General features: G+C 37.5%; 2 protein-coding genes across 9 annotated transcripts in view; one reads left to right on the forward strand and one right to left on the reverse strand.

The window, feature by feature from the left end:
- The first annotated feature begins 3 nt into the window (after positions 1-3).
- On the forward strand, positions 4-8398 carry SCRN3 (secernin 3). Its single transcript, XM_071561894.1, has 7 exons — positions 4-294; positions 394-575; positions 1317-1516; positions 2190-2402; positions 5037-5199; positions 5544-5724; positions 6494-8398. The coding sequence occupies exons 1-7, from the start codon at positions 127-129 to the stop codon at positions 6647-6649; spliced, it is 1263 nt and encodes a 420-aa protein (XP_071417995.1). The 5' UTR covers positions 4-126; the 3' UTR covers positions 6650-8398.
- A 1655-nt stretch (positions 8399-10053) lies between these two features.
- Positions 10054-22478, reverse strand: part of GPR155 (G protein-coupled receptor 155) — a 35946-nt gene continuing 23521 nt past the window's right edge. For 6 of the 8 annotated variants that reach the window (XM_071561889.1, XM_071561887.1, XM_071561886.1 and 3 more), the window contains exons 8-16: positions 21696-21780; positions 21524-21614; positions 20186-20459; positions 19446-19550; positions 17634-17767; positions 15966-16061; positions 14939-15003; positions 14129-14266; positions 10054-12074 (exon numbers count right to left, since the gene is read on the reverse strand). In XM_071561889.1, the coding sequence (XP_071417990.1) occupies positions 11852-12074; positions 14129-14266; positions 14939-15003; positions 15966-16061; positions 17634-17767; positions 19446-19550; positions 20186-20459; positions 21524-21614; positions 21696-21780 (1211 nt within the window). In that variant the 3' untranslated portion in view covers positions 10054-11851. Of the gene's footprint in view, positions 13474-14128; positions 14267-14938; positions 15004-15965; positions 16062-17633; positions 17768-19445; positions 19551-20185; positions 20460-21523; positions 21615-21695; positions 21781-22478 lie in introns of all 8 variants that reach the window. The other 2 variants (XM_071561890.1, XM_071561891.1) reach the window with 2 other exon arrangements.

Here is a 22478-nt window from a genome sequence, read left to right on the forward strand (position 1 = left end):
CGGCCCCGGCCCCGCCCCTTGCCCGGCTGGCCCCGCGGGGCGGCCGCTGTCACAGACACAGGCACAGACACAGGCACAGGCACAGGCACAGGCACAGGCACAGGCACAGGCACAGGCACAGCCGCGATGCCCCCGCAGCTGCCGCCCCGCTCCTGTGACACCTTCGTGGCGCTGCCGCCCGCCGCGGCCGGGGGGCGCGTGGTGTTCGGGAAGAACTCGGACCGGCCGGCCGACGAGGTGCAGGAGGTCGTGCACTTCCCGGCCGCGACGCACCCGGCCGGCGCCGCGCTGGAGGTGAGGCCGGGGCAGGACGGGCCCCGCGGGGTCGGGAGGGCGGCGCGGGGCCCGCGGGGGGCCGGGCCGTGACGCGCTGTGTGCTCCCGGCTCTTGCAGTGCACCTACATCAGCATCGCGCAGGCGGAGCGCACCCACGCCGTGGTGCTGAGCCGGCCCGCCTGGCTCTGGGGCGCGGAGATGGGCGCCAACGAGCACGGCGTGTGCATCGGCAACGAGGCCGTGTGGGGCAAGGACGACGTCCGCGCTGGAGAGGCTCTCCTCGGCATGGACCTCGTAAGGTTTGCACAGGCCTCTTTTGGTAAATGATATTGCATTTGGAATTCAACATCTGGTTAGAGTTATGTGGGGAGATATGTCGTTCACTTTCAGAAGATACTGCCACTGTTCTAGCCATGGTTAAAAATAAGTATTTCCTGGCACAGGCATTAGATCTCTGCCAGGAGCCCAGGAGAGGTATCAGGCATTAGACCAGAACGTGTCAGGAAAATAACCAAACGTTCTTCTCTCTTTAAAGTTTATACTAAACTGAAACAAGACTTACAAGAGTACAGGTAGACTTTAGGAACTAGTGTTTGGGCCTTTTTCTAGGGTCTGTAGTCATTTCCTATTTCCCCCCTCTTACATACACATATTTCTAAGTTTCAGTCTTAGTTGCACATCTCTGTAAATAACAACAGCTTGATGTGCCTACCGCCCTGGGTGCCAGTGTAACTCATTAACCTACACCTGTCAGTCAGCTCCTCTTGGTACTTTTCCTCCCAGTCCAATACCCACACAGGACTTGCAGGCATTTTGTAGGAGCCTTCTCCCTGCTTTTTTGCATTTCCATTTGGTGTTTTTCCCCACATCAAGTACATAGAGGACCCAGTTCAATTAAGTGACTTGCTCATTTCTCTTACCAGGTCATACAAGTGTCAGGTACATACAGAAATAGCATTCCAGGTCAATTTGAATACTCAAGCTGAATAGTTTTTTGTGGCGTTTACAGTTCTAAAGATAACATCTTCCTTTTTTTTCAGGCTTGGACTCGAGAGAGCAGACACAGCTGAAAAGGCTCTTAGTGTCATAATTGATTTGCTGGAAAAATACGGACAGGGAGGAAACTGTATGGAGAGCCAGATGACATTTGCATACCATAACAGTTTCCTGATAGCTGACAGGAAGGAAGCATGGGTGCTGGAGACATCAGGAAAATACTGGGCAGCAGAAAAAGTAGAAGGTATGGATGATGCTCTTTTTTTTAAACGTTTCAGATGCAATGACAATTGGCAGTTGTCCACTTTTCATTTATCATTTCATTGAGACACCAAACTAACTTCCAGCTCCATACATGTGCCTGTAAACAGCATTTGCTTTGTAGGGTGTGAGTGTAGAGTGGTTGGTGAGCAGTTTGCTGGAGCTGAGTGATGGGGCATTTCCAGAGTCAGAGATAACCACTCCTGCACTTGGAATAGAGAGGACAGAAACAAAGTCAGCATGAGAACGACAGCAGTATCTTTGGTCTTAAGGATGGTGGCAATCAATGGCAATTTCATTTGGTGACAGGATTGCTGTATTGGGCCCTGAAGAGGCTGATTCTTCCAGTAGACTTAAAAGAACAAGCTATCTATTTGGAGGTTTAAGAGGAGGGAATGTAAAGATGAGAATAATCAGGACAGAACCTGAAGTACAATGTTAGCAATACAAGCAAATGAGTCAGAACTGAGTGGCAGTGGAATTTCAATGAGAAAGATACATATAGCTGAGGAGAGGGGGCCAAAAATAAACCACGGGACTCAAAAGATCTTAGAGGAAACTCATTGCTAATTTGCTTTAGTAAGGTAATTGTAAACAAAATACCAAGAGAAATCATTCAATGTATTAAACCAATTCTCTCCTCAACTTACAAACAGGAGGTGTACGCAATATTTCCAACCAGTTCTCTATCACAACCAAGATTGACAGAGAACACCCAGAATTAAAGGAATATGCTAAAAGCAATGGCTGGTGGGATGGGGAAAAGGAATTTGATTTTGCTGCCACATATTCTTATGTCGATACTGCCAGAATGACCAAGACCAGAAGCCGATATTGTGAAGGCTATAAACTTCTGAACAGACATAAAGGTATAATTTTTATATATATTTATTTTTTTAAGATATGCGAAGTACTTAGTGAGTTACGTTAATTCAAATCATAAATGACTATACAGCTGATGCAGGCAATTTTCATGTGACTTGGTGAACCAAACTTGGTAGAACAACTTTTTGCCTAAAGGAGAAGTGCTGCACTTGAAATCTTCTATCGATTTTTGACAATTTTTTGATGAGGAAAAAATTAAAACAAGGGTCAAATATCAAACACAGCTACAGCAACAACACTGAGAGGTCACATTACGACCGTATTTCTTCATACTTTGTAAGACCTGTTCTGAAACATTTTGATAGGCTGCTATGTATTATAACTCTACTTCTAAGGAAAAAAACCTGGAGGCTAAAACACTTCCAGTGGTTTGCAGCCACAAAGAACCTTGTGAACTACTTCAGTCTGGTACCATTTACACAGGCCTAAGACAACAGCACAGCGCTCAAGTACATATCTTGCATTTATTTTTGATGTTTTTAACATTTTATAGTTTTGCTGTAACTGCTACTCTAACCTTGTGTAGTCTATTAAAACACACTGGGAGTAGAAAAAAATATTCTGGACTCTAAGCAGGTGCTCCTAATCACCAAACATTATTTAGACCTCTAGAAAAAGAAGCTATTACTTCTCTTTAACTGGATCCATCTGGCAGGTTTTTGCTGCATCTGTATTCACTTGCTCATTTGAAGTAATTAATCTGAACCAAGATTAAATTGCACCCCTTTGTTTTTTCTTACCTATTTAGCTGAACTCCACCAGACCAGGTTTAGCATTTACCTAATGTGTCACAGTGAATTACCTTTTGCAATCTTGCTGTAGTAATCATGTAAATCCTTCATTCATTTTGGGAATTGCAGGTTCTGAATGCTGAAAGCATTTTCATAATACCTGTATTTACTTGTATTATAACAATGCTGAGATTCTATCTCCATTTTCATTCTAAATCCTCATTTTCAGGCATTTACCAGAGCCATTTTAAAAATCCTCCGAGGTGTTCAGGTTATCAGCCTCATATGGCTCCCTTTGTTTAGATTTATTTTAAATAGGTGCCCTAACTAAAAGCTATTTGGTTTACAGCATCAGTAAAATCATTGGTTTCTTCATCTACTCTTCCCTGCTTTTTCACTCAGTGGCATTATAGTTGTGGCTTTTTTTCAGGCTGCCTACCATGGGAAGACCATTTTTAGATAAACACTATTTATATTTCAAGAAATAGGGAATGAATTTCAGGCATACAAAATTATAATAAAGTCTTATGAAAAATGTGCAGTGCCTTCTCTCCTGCTGGATGGGTTGCCAAGTTGCAGCTGACAAACTGGCCATTGCTTCTTTTAATATCTTTGATTTGCCTAACTTGCTGATTTCTTTCATTCTCTGACTTTCCCAGGCAACTGTGGGAATCCTTAAGAGTGTTTCTGTGCTGAAATGTAGTGCTGCATGCCTGTCCACAGGCAATTTGGATCGCATGTGGAAAAACAGTATCAGAGACATCTGACTTAGCAGCAATTATTTTAAAAGGAAACAGCAAGGAAGTTTAAAAGTAGAATTTTTATGCAGTTAGAACTCACTGAGTGTAATAGTTACTATTTACTAATTTAATATTTACTAAAATATTGAAAAGGAAGGCGATACTTTCAAATAAAAAAAGTGAACGAACTAATGTTTTCCTGCCATAAGATGGTACATCAAATGTGAAAAGAAAGCTGCAAGTGCTGCCTGTTAGAATATTGGATGGCTCGGGGATACCAGGCCAATATCTGAGCTTCATTGTATTCCATACATGAACAGCAATATCATTTGAACACAGGATGCAGAGGCATATGTGGAAAGGGCTTTGTTTCACCTGAGAAGAAAGAGTTATTTTCATAGAGACACTTGCCACTGTACCTCACACAGGTCGTTGATTAAGACTTCTTTACAAATGGATGTCTGAGTTCAGTTTCTGTTGATTCTGAGTACAGAACATGGTGTTATTCCAGTGCATCCTTTAGATTGTCAACTTGAAGCCTAAGTTATTTTTAAAGTCAGAGGATGAAAATTAAAAAATAAACACAACAAAACACCAAAAAAAAGCTACTCCAAAAAACAAGTGACAGTCATGCTGTTTTGCTTTCAAAGTGTCAGACAAAATCCATGCATAGTTATTTTTATATTTTCAAAGCAACATAGTGGTATTATCTCTGTTCAAATACCAAACAGTATTACAATTATTTATCTTCACTTCCACACAAGTGCTCAGAGTTCAGCATTTAATCCAACCTACTAATTTTCATCTGAAAAGTTACTTTGTGAATGACCATTTGCTAGTCATATGTATTTTACCTTTCTGGGAAATATCCTACTGGAAACACCAGTCTTTGTCCTTCCCCTTTCTTAAGTCATATTATAGCTCACTATCACCAGTTCTTTGAAATAACCACTTTGGGGAAAGCAGTAACATCTATAAGTGTTTTACATATTAAGGTATGCCATTAGGATGATTTTTTTTTCTGCCAACACAGACAAACTAAAATTGGTATTGCCTATTAAAGGAAAAAGCAGCCTGTTGTAGTGAATGTGCCATTTAGTTAGTATTATAGCTCTGTGTCTAAATAATTGTATTGTATCTTTAATAGGATCTATCACTTCTGAAATAATGATGGAAATTCTTCGTGACAAGGAGAGTGGCATTAACATGGAAGGTGGATTTATGACAACTGGCAGCATGGTGTCTGTACTGCCTCAGCAGCCTAACCTGCCCTGTATTCACTTCTTTACTGGAACTCCAGATCCAGCAAGGTGATATAGCAGCAAGCAAATAGGATAAAAAATTGCAAATATTTAAATGAAAAAGTGCTGCAGTTTGTCTAATTATATTCCTTTTTGCTTTGATTTTTGTCCCCCTGAAAAAGCACAATCAAATGTAGGAGGAACATAATGTACATTATGTATACTAATGCTATTTACCAACCTACTTAGTGAAATACTGCTGTGACACTGACTTAAATATAGGTTTTTTTTTCAACATGTCTTTCTTAAAAGAAACAAGTAGAAGAATGGGGAAAAATACAGCAATCTACTGACTCAATGATTTTAACAAAACTGTGTTGGTAAAGGATCTCTGTTCTATTTTCTCCTTTTAGGTCTGTATTCAAACCTTTCATTTTTGTGCCTGATATTCCTCAGTTATTAAAAACTAGCTCCCCTACATTTGGTCATGATGATCCAGTTAAGAAGCAACCACGTTTCCAGAGTAAGCCAGATCGAAGACATGAGCTCTATAAAAAACATGAAAGTGCTGCTGTAGTTATGGAAACTAACCAGGTATGTTGATTAGATTAGATTTCAATGCAAGCAGGTGGTTTATATAAGCTCTTTGCTCACATTTTGTTAATGCAATACCTTTAATGCCCTTTGATGGACTGCAAAGAACAGTGTAGTGCCCCAGAAGCCCATTATGTTGGCATCTGGCAGACATATGTTTCAAACTGAAAACTGCAGCCAGCACTGTGCTGTACTCCCAGGCCAAGCCCCAGGTAAGTATCTGTCCGGCTCACCTTGCAAAGCTGCCCAGCACAGACTCCTGCACCAGTCAGATAAGGAGGAAATGCTTGGGCAGCCAAAGGGACTATACAGGGTACTTAAAACTCTTCAGGTCTCAGGCAGAAAGGGGGGCTTGCCTTTCATTACTGCTTAGTGTGGACAGAAAAGGAAACAACATGACAACGATAGCTGGACAAAAAGGTGAAGCAGGAAGGGAGTTGCTTACTTTGAACAGTAGCGTCTCTCCTATTTACAGATATGTGTTCTTAAAAATAAGTCATATGCCCACTTAAGTTTTGGTAACATAAATATCTGAAGCAGCTTTAATTTTATTTTCAGTCCTCTAGAAGGTTGTAAGGAGATGAAGTGAGTGCTAGATATTAGGAGAGAACTCTAAGAAAACCTGTCAGGGTGCTGACTTATACCAACACAAATATGCACCCTAGAAGCTTTTAAAAGATTAAAATAAGGATGGTAGAATAGAATTTTTTAAGGGTGATCATTACCTGCTCTGTTTAGCTTTTAGTGAAATAAACATTTCTTTTTGCAGGGCAAAGGTAAAGAACTGCTCAAAGAGATAAAGGAGCTGGAGAAACAGAAGATAAGTCAAATGGAGTCAGTCCTGCAAAATGGATGTCTTGACGTTAACCAAGTAGTTAACCTTTTTTCACAGTGTGTAGAAGAAGAACTCAAAATATATAGCTAAGAATATTATTTGAATGTGGTACAATTCTGCATTACAATTAGGTTTTCTAATGAAGAGGCTATATAGATTACATCTTATTTTCAGTATAGCACTTAATATGAACAGTTGTAAAATTGTGGGTTCATATTCAGGACAAATGGCCTTTGATTGAAGGAAGCAATGCTGAAAAGGCTCCTCAGAGCCAGGCAGGGGCTTTGTACATGGCACAAAGCTGTCAGCAGAGACTGATTTCGCCAACAGACAGATGCAATTAGAATGCAGTAGCTTGACTAAATTGTGGAACAACCCCATCTCTGGATGAAGAACACTAACTCAGCTTTGGGGAATTCAGTTCCCGTGGACACACATGTAGCTTTTATAGTGAAGAGAACTGTAGAATTTCAGACTACCTGAAGTACAATGGCCATGCTGAAGACTTTGTAAAATGTAGAAACTATGATAAGCACTGAATAAAAAGGAAAGTGATATGCACATCAATTAAGATTGATATTCAGTTGTTTGATAAAACCATTCTAACCATACATTTTATATATGAGCCTTACAGTGCTTCAATGTAAAATGAGACTAAGAGTTCAAGGTATATTAAAAACAAATCAGTTATAATTTTAGCATGACTGGTTCTGAAATCTGATTATAGAATTCAATAATGCAAGCATCCTGTAAGTTACCACACAGTTTTCACTTCCCTGTCTATTTTCTCCACCCTGATACTGAAAAGTAAACTTATTTATATACAATATTATTACTACTGTCACATTAATTCTGCAATGCACTTTATAACATCGTGTGTGAGTTTAAAAATGTTTCTTGAATTGTTACTTTTTAAAGTGGGGAACCTGGAAGGAACTGTTTAGGGTACACAAGTATATACATGTACTTAGCAGGACACTTAAAAGTACTAATAATATTTTTTTACTTCATATAAAGCCTTTTAACCCTGGCTTGTTTTGCCAAAATTACTAGACTATGGAGTTAATTTGATCAAGCTTTTTGCCCTGCCAGGAACTCTTCCTTCTTGATCCTGTTAAAAAGTAATGATCAATACGTGACGCTATTTTTATTATCTGTGGCAAGGGACAAACTGAACAAGTACCAAAGAAAGAAGATCCTGACTTTACCACATGATCAAGCAGGATAAAAAGGATGACTGTAAGGAAAATTAAAAAAACCACTCAAAAGCCAACATGTCTGCCAACCTTCAGAAGAGAGCATGTAACATGAAATGGAGCATTAGAGCTGCAGCAGCAATATGTGACATAACACAGCATCCCTACAGACACAGCAGACCACAGAAAGGCCATTCTTGGATGATTTTTCTGTATTTAGTTAGTTTCTTGAATAAGCTCAGATGCTCAAGATGGCACTATGAACATGCAGTTTCCTCATTTTGTAAACTGCAAACAAATCGTACAATGAAGTTTGCAGAATATGAAAAGTAAGAACTTGGCACAATTTATTCTTTCTGATCCTAAAATGAAAGTAGAAATTAATTTGGCATGTTGTGTTCAGATCCACAGCAAAAAAGTAATGAGCCAGGAAGAGCTCTTGAACGTTCTAATTCTAGCAACTCAATGTGTGTGTGTGCCACTCAGTAGCAAGCAGGACTGAGTAGCAGGTAAGGTATGTTTGAGTTGACTGATCCTTTTGTGCCTGTGTTTGTTCACAACAAAATTTCTTAGAAGTGCAATAGTACAGTGGATGTTTGTTAAATGGAAGATAGATTTAATAAATTTTGCTGTATTTACCTGTTTTCCTTATGGATGTCCATATCTAACAATCATGTGTATATCATATTTTCCACACTAGCTCTTTCATAGCTTCAGAGCATCAGTAAATGTCATGTAAGACTGTGCTGGAAACCAAGGTCTGAATGTAGTTTACAGGCAGCATAGCAAAACAAGTGAAAGAATTTTATGCTACAATGCAAATATTGAGGTTACAGAGGAAGCACAGTAGTGAAGTCAGTGAATCAGGCCTTTAAGTGAACAGGCCACTTAATCATGGGGTGCAAATTCAGTAGCTTAAACATATTGGTCCACCTGTAATACAGGCTAGTGCAGTCCAACTGTTCCTCTTGTTTATGTGTTGCTTTCTTTTTTACTGGTCTACAGGATACAAAGTAAAAACAATGTAATGTGTTGAGACAGTTCAAATGATGGCAGAGTAAGGCTATTTCAGTACCTTTTTTCCTTGGGATTTCATCCTCGTAGAAATACATGCAGTGTGAAAACAGAAAATGAAGATGAGATAAGGAGGAATAAATAATCCTCCCTCCCATAACCATATATTAAAAAAACCCCAAAACTAAAAATCAGAGTGTCCTCTAGAGGGCAATCTTTGCATGGATTTCAGCTAGGAATGTATCTTACAATTGATTTTAAAAGGCCTAAAGGTTATGAAGGATCATTATAAAAAAATACTAGAATTTCTACCAAGAGAAGTGTTATATCCATCACTGTCCATTATCACAATTATTTTGAGACTAGTCCTAGAAAAAAGATCCAGTGTTGCACTAGATACTCCTCTGGACTAACTTGATCAGTAGATGTTTTCATGGAACTTAACTTGAAAGTTAACTGAGATTTATCCCAAACTAATTCACCTTCAAAATAAAAAAAATCATTGCATCACTGACCACATCTTTAAAGCAAAGCTATTTCTAACCACCAGAAATCCACACATCAGTAGATCAACTATTGACATAACATCAAATTGTCAGCTATTCTAAAACTTGTCAGTGCTCCTTGGTGGGAGTAAATAATTACCAGATAAAAGACTTGCTTAGCTTTCTAAAGCTATTCAGTCTATTCTTAGGTTCCAGAAGTACCTAGTGATTTAGAAACAGATTATATCCTGTATTTCATTCCTAGTTTCTTTAGTCTATTAACCATCACAGATTCTCAGCAGACTAATGGCTACGATGTCAGCAGTCACAATGTGGTAACAGTAAATCTAACAGAATATGGTGTCAGTTGTTAAAGGTGTTCTCTGTATTAGATTTGTAACAGGGAGCCTTTTCTAAGCAGAAATTTTGAGCAATTTCTTACATTATAAAAAAGAGAAGCAGCACTTTCATGAAGGAAATGAGAAAGACAAGAGTGCAAGAACAATGACTATGAATAGGACTGTAAAACTGCCCTAAGATCAAATTCTTGAATGCATGAAGAATATAAAAAAATTCATTGTATTGATAATTAGATGATAATGTGAAATGTTCCTGGTATGGACATATCTTTGTGAGGGCACCCATTAACAAGTTCTCTGTCTACTTACAGAGGATCAAGAGTGGATTTAAGAAATACCAGAACTGAAACCCAACAGCCACTTTATAAATCTCTCAGAAAAAACACATTTGTAGTAAACCTTGACATGCACACATAACCCTTTCACACCTCACATCACAACACAGCTCAGAACTCTGAAATCAAGTAACAGATTTATTGACAAGTTACAGTATTTAGAAGCCAGACATACAGCTTCTGCTCTTAAATTACATATCTAATTATTCAAAAATATTTGATGCAGTTGTCTTCAGCAGTTGCAATAGAAATATACTACTGTTTTCCTTTGTGGCCACAGCCTGATACAAATGTCAATTATTTTGTTGCTGAAAAACATCAAAATATGTCAGTTTCCAGAGCATATATACGCAGTAGGATGCAGTTATGTTTCTGTGCACACTGCAACAGTGCAGTAGGACTGACAGTAAACAGAATTATTTTTTGAATGTAAGTTTTGCATCGAGTTATAGCAACCATAAAATAACTGCTACTTGAACAGGAGGTTATGCTGCTAAAATTACTTTTAATTCATAATACAAAGTGGATGCAAAAGTAGACAGAATAAAAATCTGGGTACTAAAAGAAAAAAAAAGAAGGGAAAGACTTTTTAAAACAAATAAGAGAGGAATTATATGCTTGAGCAAATAATTTTTTAATACCTGGGTTCCTTTCCCTCAGTATATAAAATTTTTATATAGACATATAAATGCTGTTCTTGCAGTTTTAAAAGGCAGCATCATGGTTATGAGATACAACACTTTGTCTTCAACCTTTTCAGAATACTGCAGAAGACACACAGGTTCTCAGATTCTCCCTTCACCACACAGGAATCTCAATGACATGTAACCATTTAGACATCACAGAAGGATACTGAGGTTTATTAGAAACCTGGGTTAGGCAACCAACTAAAATTAGGCTCTTTAGGTACTCTAAACCCCAATTTGGATGTTCAGTTAGGATTCTTTATACAACTTTTAAAAACTATTGTATTTAATTCAAGAAGTTTCACATTTTGAAAAAGAATTTTGTCTTGAGTTGCACATGTATCCAAGGTTTCCATAAAATCTTGATTTGAGGCTGGCACTTCTGAATTAAACTGTAAAGGCTAATTTCAGAACATAAAAATCTACTCTTGACAGAGCTATTACTACCATCATAAGGCAAAATTTCAGAACAATTTTTTTATTCCAATATAGAATTTTATATTTGGGAGAGTGCTGGGTATTTTTATGGTTTTGAGATATGGTAGTTTGTACAAAAAACATTATTTCACTCAGTATTCTCTCAGCTTTAATCCTCTGACATTGGAAACACTGTCACAACAATTCTGCTTTTATAGATGGAGGATTTTATCTTTAAGGGAGAAAAACCCCACCTGATCTGAGGTGTAAAGAGCTAGAAAAAGTTCCTGGTGTTAGACAAGAGCAGAGTAGTCAAAACTGGGGTATGACAGAAGAAACCCTACTTCTGTGAAGGCAGGGGGAAGCCTGACTGTAAACAGGCATCAGTATTTCATCACACTAAAATATGGAAAATATTCAGCAACATGAAAAATACCTTTCATGTTTGTTTTTTTTCTCCTTGTGGCATCAGTCACTAAAGCTGCTGTTATACTGTCTCTAAAATACAACAGTGGCACATATAATTTTACTATTTGTTTTGCTAAAAATGGAAAAAAATGCTCTAAATCCAGAGCATCTGCTTTTGTTTAGTTGCATTCTCGTTGGAATGCTCACTAAATACCACTTGCTACCATTTCCTTCAGAATACACACAAGCAGAATCACATCTCTCAACTTTGTAAGAGAGAATAGCACAGTTCCCTGAGAGCCCTGAGAAAGAAGTTCTTCCAATTCCAGTGGTGAAGGCAGAGGGTGGTCACACTAACCCCTACCTACCTGTCCTTTGTCTACACACTCAAGTCAATGGCTCTCAACTGCAACTGATCTCTTGGGAATAAAGCGATAATACAAGTATTCATCCCGAAATTCAAACTCATTTGTGATATGCTGGACGACACCTCCTTTCAGCAGTCTGTCCCCATACACCACAGCTTCGCCACGGTCCGAGGCAAGGCCAACTTGCAAGAGCCAGTTTACCAGGTCACAGCCAAAGAAGATGCCAGTGGAGATCTTTGCACCACACCTGTATGTCAAAGGAATGATTCACCCACATGTTCTGTAAATCTGGTATCACCACTGCACGATGGGGAAAGGCAAGGAAAAATAGCAGGAAACAAGGAAAGACATCATGATAGTTAAGAGCATGTTAGAAGAGAATTTGTAAGTTTTGTATATTAGGGACATGCCAATGTTCACTACCTTTTCCTACAGACATTTCAATGAGAAGCAATATGGACATAAAAATTTGGTTTATGCTTGTGGAAATAAACTTTAGTGGACACAACACAATGTAATTCTACTTCTTGTATACTTACTTCCCATGTACTTGTTACCATGACCATTCTGTAAAAACTTATCTGATCTGAGAGGAGCATGACCCCAGCAACAGGGACTCAGTCTGAACTTTAATTTCTTTTTATAATTTATGAATAGCTTTAAACAGACACTAACTGCTTACATATATTGTAAACAAAACCATTTATAACTTGCATATCCTGTTAAATATTTACCACACAGGCAGTACTAAGAATAAACAAAACCTTTACAACAAGACTAATGTTCTTCTCCATGTTTATGAGGCCATGCCACAAGCATGTACCTAGTAAAAATACCATGCAAAAATTTACCTGCAGCAATGAATGTTTCTGGTTATCTAAAATCTACTCTATGGAAACCAAGCACAGGGTTTCTGAAGGTGATTAAAACTACAAGACAACATAAACCAAACTTCCCCTGACTTTTTTTTTTAAGTTAAAAGCAGCAATGCTGAGCAAGTGTTAATGTCTATTAGCAGAAATGCAAAAATTAAATTAAAATCCATGGTTAAAAGGTCTCAGTTACAGTATGTTTAAATCAAAGAAGATAGAATCAAGTTAGATGAATATTTAAAATGAGAAGATAAATGCTTTGTTTTAATTCACATGGAGAAATAAGACATGAAACAAGTTCTGCACAAACATAATATTACAAAAATGAAGCAATAAATATTTTCAGGTATTCTCAGGTGGATATATGATTAACAAAACCCACAAAATCCAACTAAATGAAGAGCCTGAAGCCCAAGAAACCACAATAGCAGCTGAGACACAGGAAACATTGCTGTAAAACCTGTTCTATTTCACAACAGGCATTTTCTGATGCATCTTTCTTATGGAACATAACTGACTTCTGAGGAGACTGAACAAAATCTTGATACTGTCTAAAACAGTTCTGGAATGTGATTTTGGACTACGTGACCATTAAAAGACCACCCCACCCTGCCAAATTAGCCCTACTTAAAAGTACATGTAACAAGAAAAGTCAAAGTGTCCTGTTGGAACAATTCTTCATGTCTCCATTTCTTGTATTTAAATAAAGGCAGAATCTTTTTCTTGTTCCTGCTGCTTCTGTTTGCATTTTTCTTCTCATCCACCTACACATACCTGAAGACATAATCCTTGATTTAGGTATCATAATTTGCTTCTGAAAGCTCTGCTGACCTCATAAATTGAGGTTTAGGTCTCATTAGAGGTATGAGCAAAATAAATTTTATGAACTCAAAAGCTGTAAAAGTCCTAAAATCACTATAATCTCATATTTAGCGAGATTATTATAATCTCACATATTGAGTGGCCTCAGTGGAATCAGTTGCAAGAGTTTTACATCCTGTAAAAGCTGTTTATTAGTAAACATTCAGTCACATACACATGGACAGCTTCTTAATCTCAAAATAAAACAAATGAAGGCTCCAAACTTTGAGAAAACTTAGACAAACTATTACATTTATCATCTACATTTTTTCAGAACTATTTTATCTCCTGAACTCCAGTTAAATGCAAAAACTGGGGCAAACCCTTAATGATATAAAACTTTTTATAATTTATTGAAAACCTAGAGGGGATATTGTGATAACTTGCACCTCAATGTTTCAGTGACCAGAAACGTTTCTCTGTTACAGTTACATTTTTAATCCTCACCTTGGGGTTTGAATAAATACACCACAACAGGAATTGGTCACAGATTAAATTGCATTTCATTATTTCCAAAAGGTGAGTTGTGAGCTTTGTAACAGGTTCTATGTGCAGGGAAGAACCTTACCTTCTGCCTCTGACAATACTTTTGACACAGTGATCTCTGTGATAACGAACAAACTGTTGACAGGTCATCCTGATTTCCTCAGGTACAGAGGGGTCTGTATGTCCTGCTGCTTCTCTTCCACCCCAGAAAAATGCAAGTCTAAAAAAAAAATTAAAACAACCAAAACCATGAGGGACCTTTTTTGAAAACTGGAAATAACAGAATAGAACTCCCAGGAAGGTTACCACAACTGTTTTACTCCTTGTGCCCAATACTTTACATATAATCTTCCCAATACACTGGTATGGCTTTTGAACATTGAAAAGTGTTATTCTAGGCTCAGACAGAGGGAAAGTTAGAGTAGTTTGGGGCCAGCTTTAGCTGCTGGATTCATATGGCAGGCAGTTAGCTCTAAGTTAAAGATGGTTTTGTACAACTTACTCCTCCACAGTGAAAGTGCCCATCCACACAAAGCACATGCATGAGGTTCTGAATACAGGAGTTTCAAACAGCAATACTATAATCTGATTATTCAGCATCCATATATAAGTTTTAATTTATCAGATGAAATTATTTCTCAAGATCTATCATTTGGCAAAAATCTTGTCTCTAGGGAGCCTGCAGGATTTTTGTCTTTGAAATTGTCAATAGGACAGCAGAAAAACCTCATGCACAGTGAACTGCAATTACCTCTCCACGAGTGGGAGAGAAAAGAACTTTGGAAGATAGAACAAATAGGAAATGGAATTCTATAGCACTGAACACTCAATACCCTTCAAATATAATTATCAGTAACAATTGCATTTATAAAAGTGTAAAGATTCTATTTACCTTCGCTTGCATGGTAGAATGATTAAATGCTTATCTAAGCCAAAAATACCAAAGCAAATAAAGCCCTGGAGAAAAGAAAAATACAAAAAAAGCAAAATTAGGCAAAACCTTTAGTTCCTACAGAACAGAAATGTTAAAAACTCAGTGCCAAACATACAGGAAAAGTATTCCTTTTCTCTAGATAGCATTCAGAATGCATTTTGTTTCTGCTTTGATTTTTCATTTGGACCTTAAAAAGACAGATTAATACATAACAGTCCACTAAATAAACCTTGCAAGAAGCAGCTGGGTAAAACTGATGTTGTGACATGACACTTGACACTTTGGGATAGCTGGCTATCCTTACACAGCTAGTTATTAAATTTCCTTGCTCATGCCAAGAACAGACTTGCTGTAATTCAAGTACTAGAATACTCTCTACTTTATTCCTTTTTCTGTGCTTTTATATGAAACTATCACTATTTGATACTGCAGTGCATCTTGTAGGTACACCTGCCCATAAATCTGTAAAACATTCCTCTAGTTATGTGTATTAACACTGCCTTGTTTCCACCTTCATAGGAAACGAAGCTACACGGTGTCAGTTTGCACCGGAATGGGCCGTGTGCGGCCAGAACCAGCCTCAGTCAACCCCTAACTAATGGTGCTGCCACTGAAACTGGAGAGTGACTTCAGGCTTGTAGCCACAATATCCATGTAGTCATCTTGCAACTGTTATGCCCATGTAACTCCACAGAAGGGACACTGGTGAAGCCTTCTGATAAAAATGAGGCTAAATTCCTACTCGGTTTCCATGGACTTTTGGCATTCAGCTGTCACTGCACCTTTGATAGTGTTCATGGTCATAGAAGACGTGCATTATGAAAGAAAGCTATCAAAGCAAAAGGAAAAGCTTGAGGAAAAAAGACAGCCTAAAGAGCTGGTGACTTTGGCATTGTTTGAAAACATCAACCTACAGTGCTTGTTAACAGCACCTGCTGCAACACCCAGCAACAGAGTCATATTCAGAACAAAAATTGCTAAATACCTGACCAAAATTAAAGACAGCACAGAAGAACTGCAATTCCACATACAGCCTCCCAGGCTCTTGGTTGAACAGCCACCACAAACAACTGGAGAGATTCTGTAAAGAAAATAAAATAAAAATAATTAAAATAACCCCCCAAACCAACCAAACAAAACCACAAATCAAACCTGACATAATAATAATCAAAAGCACTTTCTTACTCTTCACATGCTAATAAATTCTTGCACAATTTTCATGGTCTCTATTTAATGAATGATCCAGATAAAGACAAATCAGAGGGAGTAAAAACACCTTAAAACATCACTTGAGTTAGGCTTAGTAACAAGGTGGGAGGGGGAAGCTTGGTTGTTTTAAATGTAATAATGCAAAACATACCAGTGTAGAGGTCCTGCCTCTTCACATGATTACAAAAGGGACTTGCCTTAAGCCTACTTTAGTATTCAACTTAACACAGACAATATTAGCCCTGGAAGATTTGCAGTGTTTGTCTTCAGCCCTACTTAGCTGAGACCAGAGTTTTCTACATATTTCCTGCATAGTTAAGATTAGCTTAAGATGAAGCACATACCACTTCAGCTATTTTAGATGCCTGACAGAGGGTAAAAAACCCTCCAAAGTTAACTCATTTGGGTGTAAAGGCTCTATTCTTTAATGTAACTGGTCTTCTTTCATAATGTCTATGTAATCATTCAGATAGAACTAAATTATAGGCTAACATTTGCTATACCTCTTAAATAGAGAGAACATTAAAAAAATATACTAGCATGGAATATTTGATAGAGAGAATCTGAGAGAGGAAAAGCTTCCATTTTGTAATTTAACAGAACCTGAAAAGCAACAGCAGTAGCTATTTACCCACACAGTTGAGCTGCACTGTCCTGCTTTGCAGTATTACATATTTGTGCCCCACTCTTTTGCATTTCAGATAAAAGTATTCCTCTCAACTGTAATCCACAAGAAACTCAGCTCTGAGCATTACATTCAAACAGAGAGAGCTATTTGTCATCTTTCTCGGAGTTAAAAATTGAAATTATATCCCCAGTGCATTACATTCTGGTATTTTACATTGTACGTGGGAGCAACCACCACCACCACAGCTGGGAGTGCATCAGTAACAATGAGTGGCAACACTAACTTAGCTACGTTGACTCCCAACAGCCATAAAAAGCTACAAAGTTGCTCTGTCCTATTTAAAATAATCTTAAAATTATTCTTCATGGCTAAAACACCTCAGAGAAATCCCAGTTCCAATATAATCCTGCTCAGATAGACCGATTTTTGTAGTCTCCTTCAGAAGTACAATTCAGTTTATACTTTTAATTAATTATTGTCTAGAGAAGACTAACTTGGGAAAAATGGGAAGAGGGACAGTAGTGACAAATTAACTATCAAATTATATAATTCCATTTTTTTTCCCTTTAGGGTTCTCTTCTGTGGCTTGCTTACTATCATCATCATCAGTCTTAACTTGCCTCTAATTTATGATCTGGTACAGAAAAATTAATTTATGACATCCCTCTTCCAGTAAGGGACCAAAATATAATCTCCATTTATTTAATGAATTGTTACATGAGTAACTGGAAGATTTTTACCTGACAGTCTACATAGCTTTCCTAAAAATCTTTCTACCTCAATGAGTTAAACAACATGGGGAGAAAAAATACTTACAGCAAACAGGCCAACAACAAGAAGTAAGCACAGCAGCACATGTCTGGCCAGCTGTTTGTCTCCAGTCTGTAGAAGCTGTTCTTCCTGAGCCAACACACACGTTTGAGCACTGCAATGACTCACACACTGATCCACTGAAAAACAAATAAGAAATTTTTCATTAGGCTTCTATCTTGTGAGCTCCCTGAGCAAACTTTTAAGGTAACTTGCTGAGTCAAATGACCCTGTAAGATCTGTACTGAAGTGACACACAAAATTTAATACTGGCTTTGACAATCTTTTCAGACACCTACTCAAATGAAACAGTAATATACAAGTGCTACTCAAAATGAAGAAACATTTTGCAAAAGAATTCTTCTTTAAAAGATTTAATTCAAACTGAAGTTGTGGTTAACATTTCAAAAGCACTACTAGAAATCATTAAACACACTCCTCCTCCCATTTATCTGAACAGTTTTTAAATTTTAAATTAATTTCTGGAAAGAAAAAAAACCAAATATACTGTCAACTCTAATGTTTTTACTCAGCATCTCTTTGTTGCTGATCTCTAGATCAGACAGACAACCATATTTATTTCAGGTCTGTGACTGTATTTTTAACATAGTATATCGGAACACCATCATAATTCTATCAATCAAAAGAGCTAAACACAAAGAGAACGGATGCTTGTCCTCCAGAGAGTTCTAAGGAATTCTGAGAATCTTCCTCTAGATGGCAGTGAAAAACTTCCTGGCAACGGCATACCTAAGAATTTGCACCAGATACCAGTCACGGCAGTTCAGTGGGATAGTAGAAGAATTAGTAATTACTGCACCCAAAGTTACACAAGGGTATGCATTACAAATTGCGTTTACTCATTTATAGTGTTTAAGTGTTCACTCAGGAGGCTGAAATAATTTCCACTCAATCATAAGGTATTTTCTGCATTATCTTTCAGGATAAGAAAATTAAACTGGCCTTCCTCTATCACTGAAGACATTCTTATGATGCTTGTTTAAATCACTTAGTAGATAAAACAGTTGGCAATAGGTAGAAACCTAGATTTTTGTAAGTGGAGATATAACTGAGGTACACTTCAGTGTGAAATATTTAGATTATTTGAAAGTATTTGAAAATTATGTTGCATGAAAACAAAGCATAAGGATATGAACTGTCTTGTTAATGCAAAACCAAGAAATAGGAAAAAGAGCAAGTTTATGCTGCTGCTGGCTTTGATTACTGAATGTGGTGTACAATGGGAATGCACTGGGCATGCAGTTCTCCATCAGGTGCTGAACAGTCAGTGTGAGAAATGTTTTTCTGAGTGACTCCTGAGGCCCTCTTAGTCAATTCTCACCCTCTCTCTCCCCTAGACATGAATAGTACAGCAGCATGGACATTTAATCTAATTTGCAATAAGCACTACATCCCTCTACATCTCATTCAGTGATCAAAACGCAACAGTCTTTTAAAAAATATGTAAGATGTGAATAAAAGAATCTGAAAGAGCATGTTTATGTTAAAAGCTTGATGTAAAGTAGGGTTACACATTCAACTTCCCAGCATCCAAACAAGACAACAGTGAAGAGGTAAAGTCTGAATGCTCAGAAGAACATGTTAAAGTAGCTTGGTGTTAATAACATCCAACGTAACTATGAGCAGAAGAGAACAAACACCTACAATATTGCCTAATAATTGAATCCAGTATGAAATGTAAGTTATCCAGGTAGAGCTGAGAGCACAACAACCCAAACAGTTTCTTTGTGAGAACAACACACATAAATGTTGAGGAAGAGCTTGTACTATTAAAACAAGGAGATACTACTGCTTTACCTGTCTCAATTGGAGGAACTTTGCATTCAATGGCATTTGACACTGCTTTGCTCTCTTTAGCACAGGATAATTCACCATTTGTTGCTTGACAAGAACAGCAACCTACTAAGCACATACAGTAACAGGAGTTAGTTTCCTTCCCTATTTAAGTTAGTCTCCAAGCATAACCACATATTCTATGGAGATTTAACTATAATGGTCTTAAGATAACCCAAAAAGAGAAGACAAACTTTTCCAGTTTTCTGAGAGGATAAATGGGTTACAGTACTAATATATATAGGAACTGTTGAACATTACACTACCACCATGGAAGAAAGACAGGTACTTTTAGCTAGAAGCAAAAAAAAATGGGAAGTGATCAACAAGGCTACATACAAAAAAGAAGTGTTAGAAACACACTGAGTGTTTCTGCTGGCATATAATTCATTCTCAGAAAGACAGTTTAGTGAGTAAGCAATCTCAGACGCCAAGTGGATTGCACTTATCACAATTCTATCAAGATACCACTACTTACATAAAAACAGTACACTTGTTTTATTTTTCTTGTCCACTTCCCCAACCCTTCCAATGATAACAATAAAACTTTTCTGAGAAATATAAACCTACAGTTGCATCCAGATTTTCTTCTGTCCAGTGTAACACCTGAAAGTGTAAACTGTCTTTACCAGGTCAGAATCAAATTTAGAATACTAGTTTATAGTACCCCAAGCCATTTATTCTTTTTGCAAATAATTCTCTACCCCTTTCTGCAGATGTCTGTGCAGAAGATCCCGGAGAAGACTGTGCAGAAGATTCTGGAGAAGGCTGTGCAGAAGATTCTGGAGAAGGCTGAGGCACAATGGCTGAGCTGTCTTTCTGCTCACTTCCTCCCACTTCAACCTCCTCCACTTGGCCACGTGGTGAGTATGGGTTCAACACTTCATAGCTTGACTCTTGCCTATTTCTGTTCATGCACATAAGTGAGATGCCTGACATCAATATACTGATGAACAGGATCACTGCTGTGGTAATTATCTGTTAAGAAACAAAGAAAATACACTTAAATACAGGAAAATAATGGCATATATCTGTCTTTCTAACTTCTGTACTTTTCTAAATATACTTAGAAATGCCTCTGAATAAGACAGTTTTCTATATTAACTGCTCTTGCACCTTGTGGCACTGAAAGAGCAATCAGTACATAAAACTAATTTGTCTTACAGCATTTTGGTTTTGTTGGGATTTTTTTTAAGTGTGGACCCCTATTTCCCATGCAATCCAAACACCTCCCCTCATCATTGTCACCTTTCCTCTCAGGATCACTAGGTTAAGTTCTGCTTGGGTACTTGTTAATTCTGAAGAGGAAAATGTGCTCTAATTTCCATGCTTTGCCCATCAGGAGCACCCTATTCATTAACTTTTTCTTCTAATCATCTGCCACTGATACCCAGAGTTCGCTCTGAGGCTATTTAACACTTGTGAAAGTGCCACATGAACAATACCAAGTCACTCATTGACTCTCTATCCATAAGAAAGACAGACAAAACGTGTCAAGTATCTGTGCTCATACACTTTACATCCTCTGATAAGAGCAATAATTTATTGGTAAAAATGTAGTTCAGGCTCAGGGCCTTTGAACCCATGACTGTGCAGATGCCTACACAGTACAAGCAGTTACCTCTACACAGGTAAAGTAGATCCTATCTACTACAGACCAGAAGCCATTAATTAGCTACTGGATAATAATAATTTTAGATAATTATCAATTGAGACTACAAATTAGTCACCAGGACAAGGGCTCTGCAATTCATTACCTAATTCATTCCTAAGTCTTTTCTTTGGGAAGCCTACTTCCTCTTTTTCTTGGTCAGAGCTAACTAAACATGAAGGTCCTTGTTCAAACAAGTTTTCCTAATGGTTCATTACAGAAATACATTTTTGTATCAATCTATAAGCACTCTACAATGATATGTTTATTATGGTAGCCTGTACTTCAACTGAAAGCTACTTGCATTAGAAGCAAACAGAGAATACAATTTCTCAATAATATGTTGGACATGGCAGAATTCTGAAGTGATGAGGACAGAATATATTCATACCTGATATTTTCCATAGAAAAAGGCAGAGTCAATACTAGCACTGTTACGTTCACCAACAATTAGCAAGACTCCCACCAGAACTGTTGGGACTCTGAAAGAGCAAAACAGGAAGTCTGTAATATATGTAGCATGCACCCACTAATTCTGCAGGGAAGCATTTGAATTAACTTACCCCCATCCAGCTATGATGATAAACCCAATGGGAAGCTTTACTGTTTCTCTCTTCTTCAACAGAAACAAAGAGAAAGATAGAAAACCTAAAAAAAACAACAAACAAAACCCCCACCAAAACAAAACCAAAATAAATGCTTTGTTTATTATTAAAAAGGGAACTGGAAAGTACAGAGTTGAAACTGCATGATGTGACCTACTTGGTAACCTACTTGGTAATTTACAATTTTCTCAGACCTTGAAATAGTCCAAAATTGGTTTTCTAGTTGTATTCTGATATAGTAAATTAGAAATACCCATTGTCTTAAAAACCACGTTACAGAGAAACACTGAAGAAATTCCAAGACATTTTATATTAAACATCAGCTTCTAAATGTTAAGAGAGGTTCACAAGAGTATAAAAGATGTCATAGGAACATTTAAGACACAAGTAACTAATTTCTTAAGGTATTGACAGCAGTTGTTCCATTCTGACATTCTTTAGTAACCAACAAATAATGTTGTATTCTTTTGCAACACTTCTTTAAAAACTGACTAGTCCTTTGTAAAGCCAATGATAAACTTAACAAAAATGTTTTACATATTTTTGCATATATAACTATATTTGGGAGTATCTTCTGGAACTGCCTAACTTACTTCTGGACTCAAGATTGGTACAAAAAGTCTCTTTTATTAATCATATGTGTAAGGTTCTCCAGGCTCCTTGATGCATCTTTTAACTCTGTCTTATTTTAAACCCCTCTTAATCATACACACACATATTGTTTTTAGAAATTACAATTGC

This window comes from Pithys albifrons, chromosome 8 (assembly GCF_047495875.1).
Source record: "Pithys albifrons albifrons isolate INPA30051 chromosome 8, PitAlb_v1, whole genome shotgun sequence".
NCBI classification, from domain to species: Eukaryota; Metazoa; Chordata; class Aves; order Passeriformes; family Thamnophilidae; genus Pithys; species Pithys albifrons.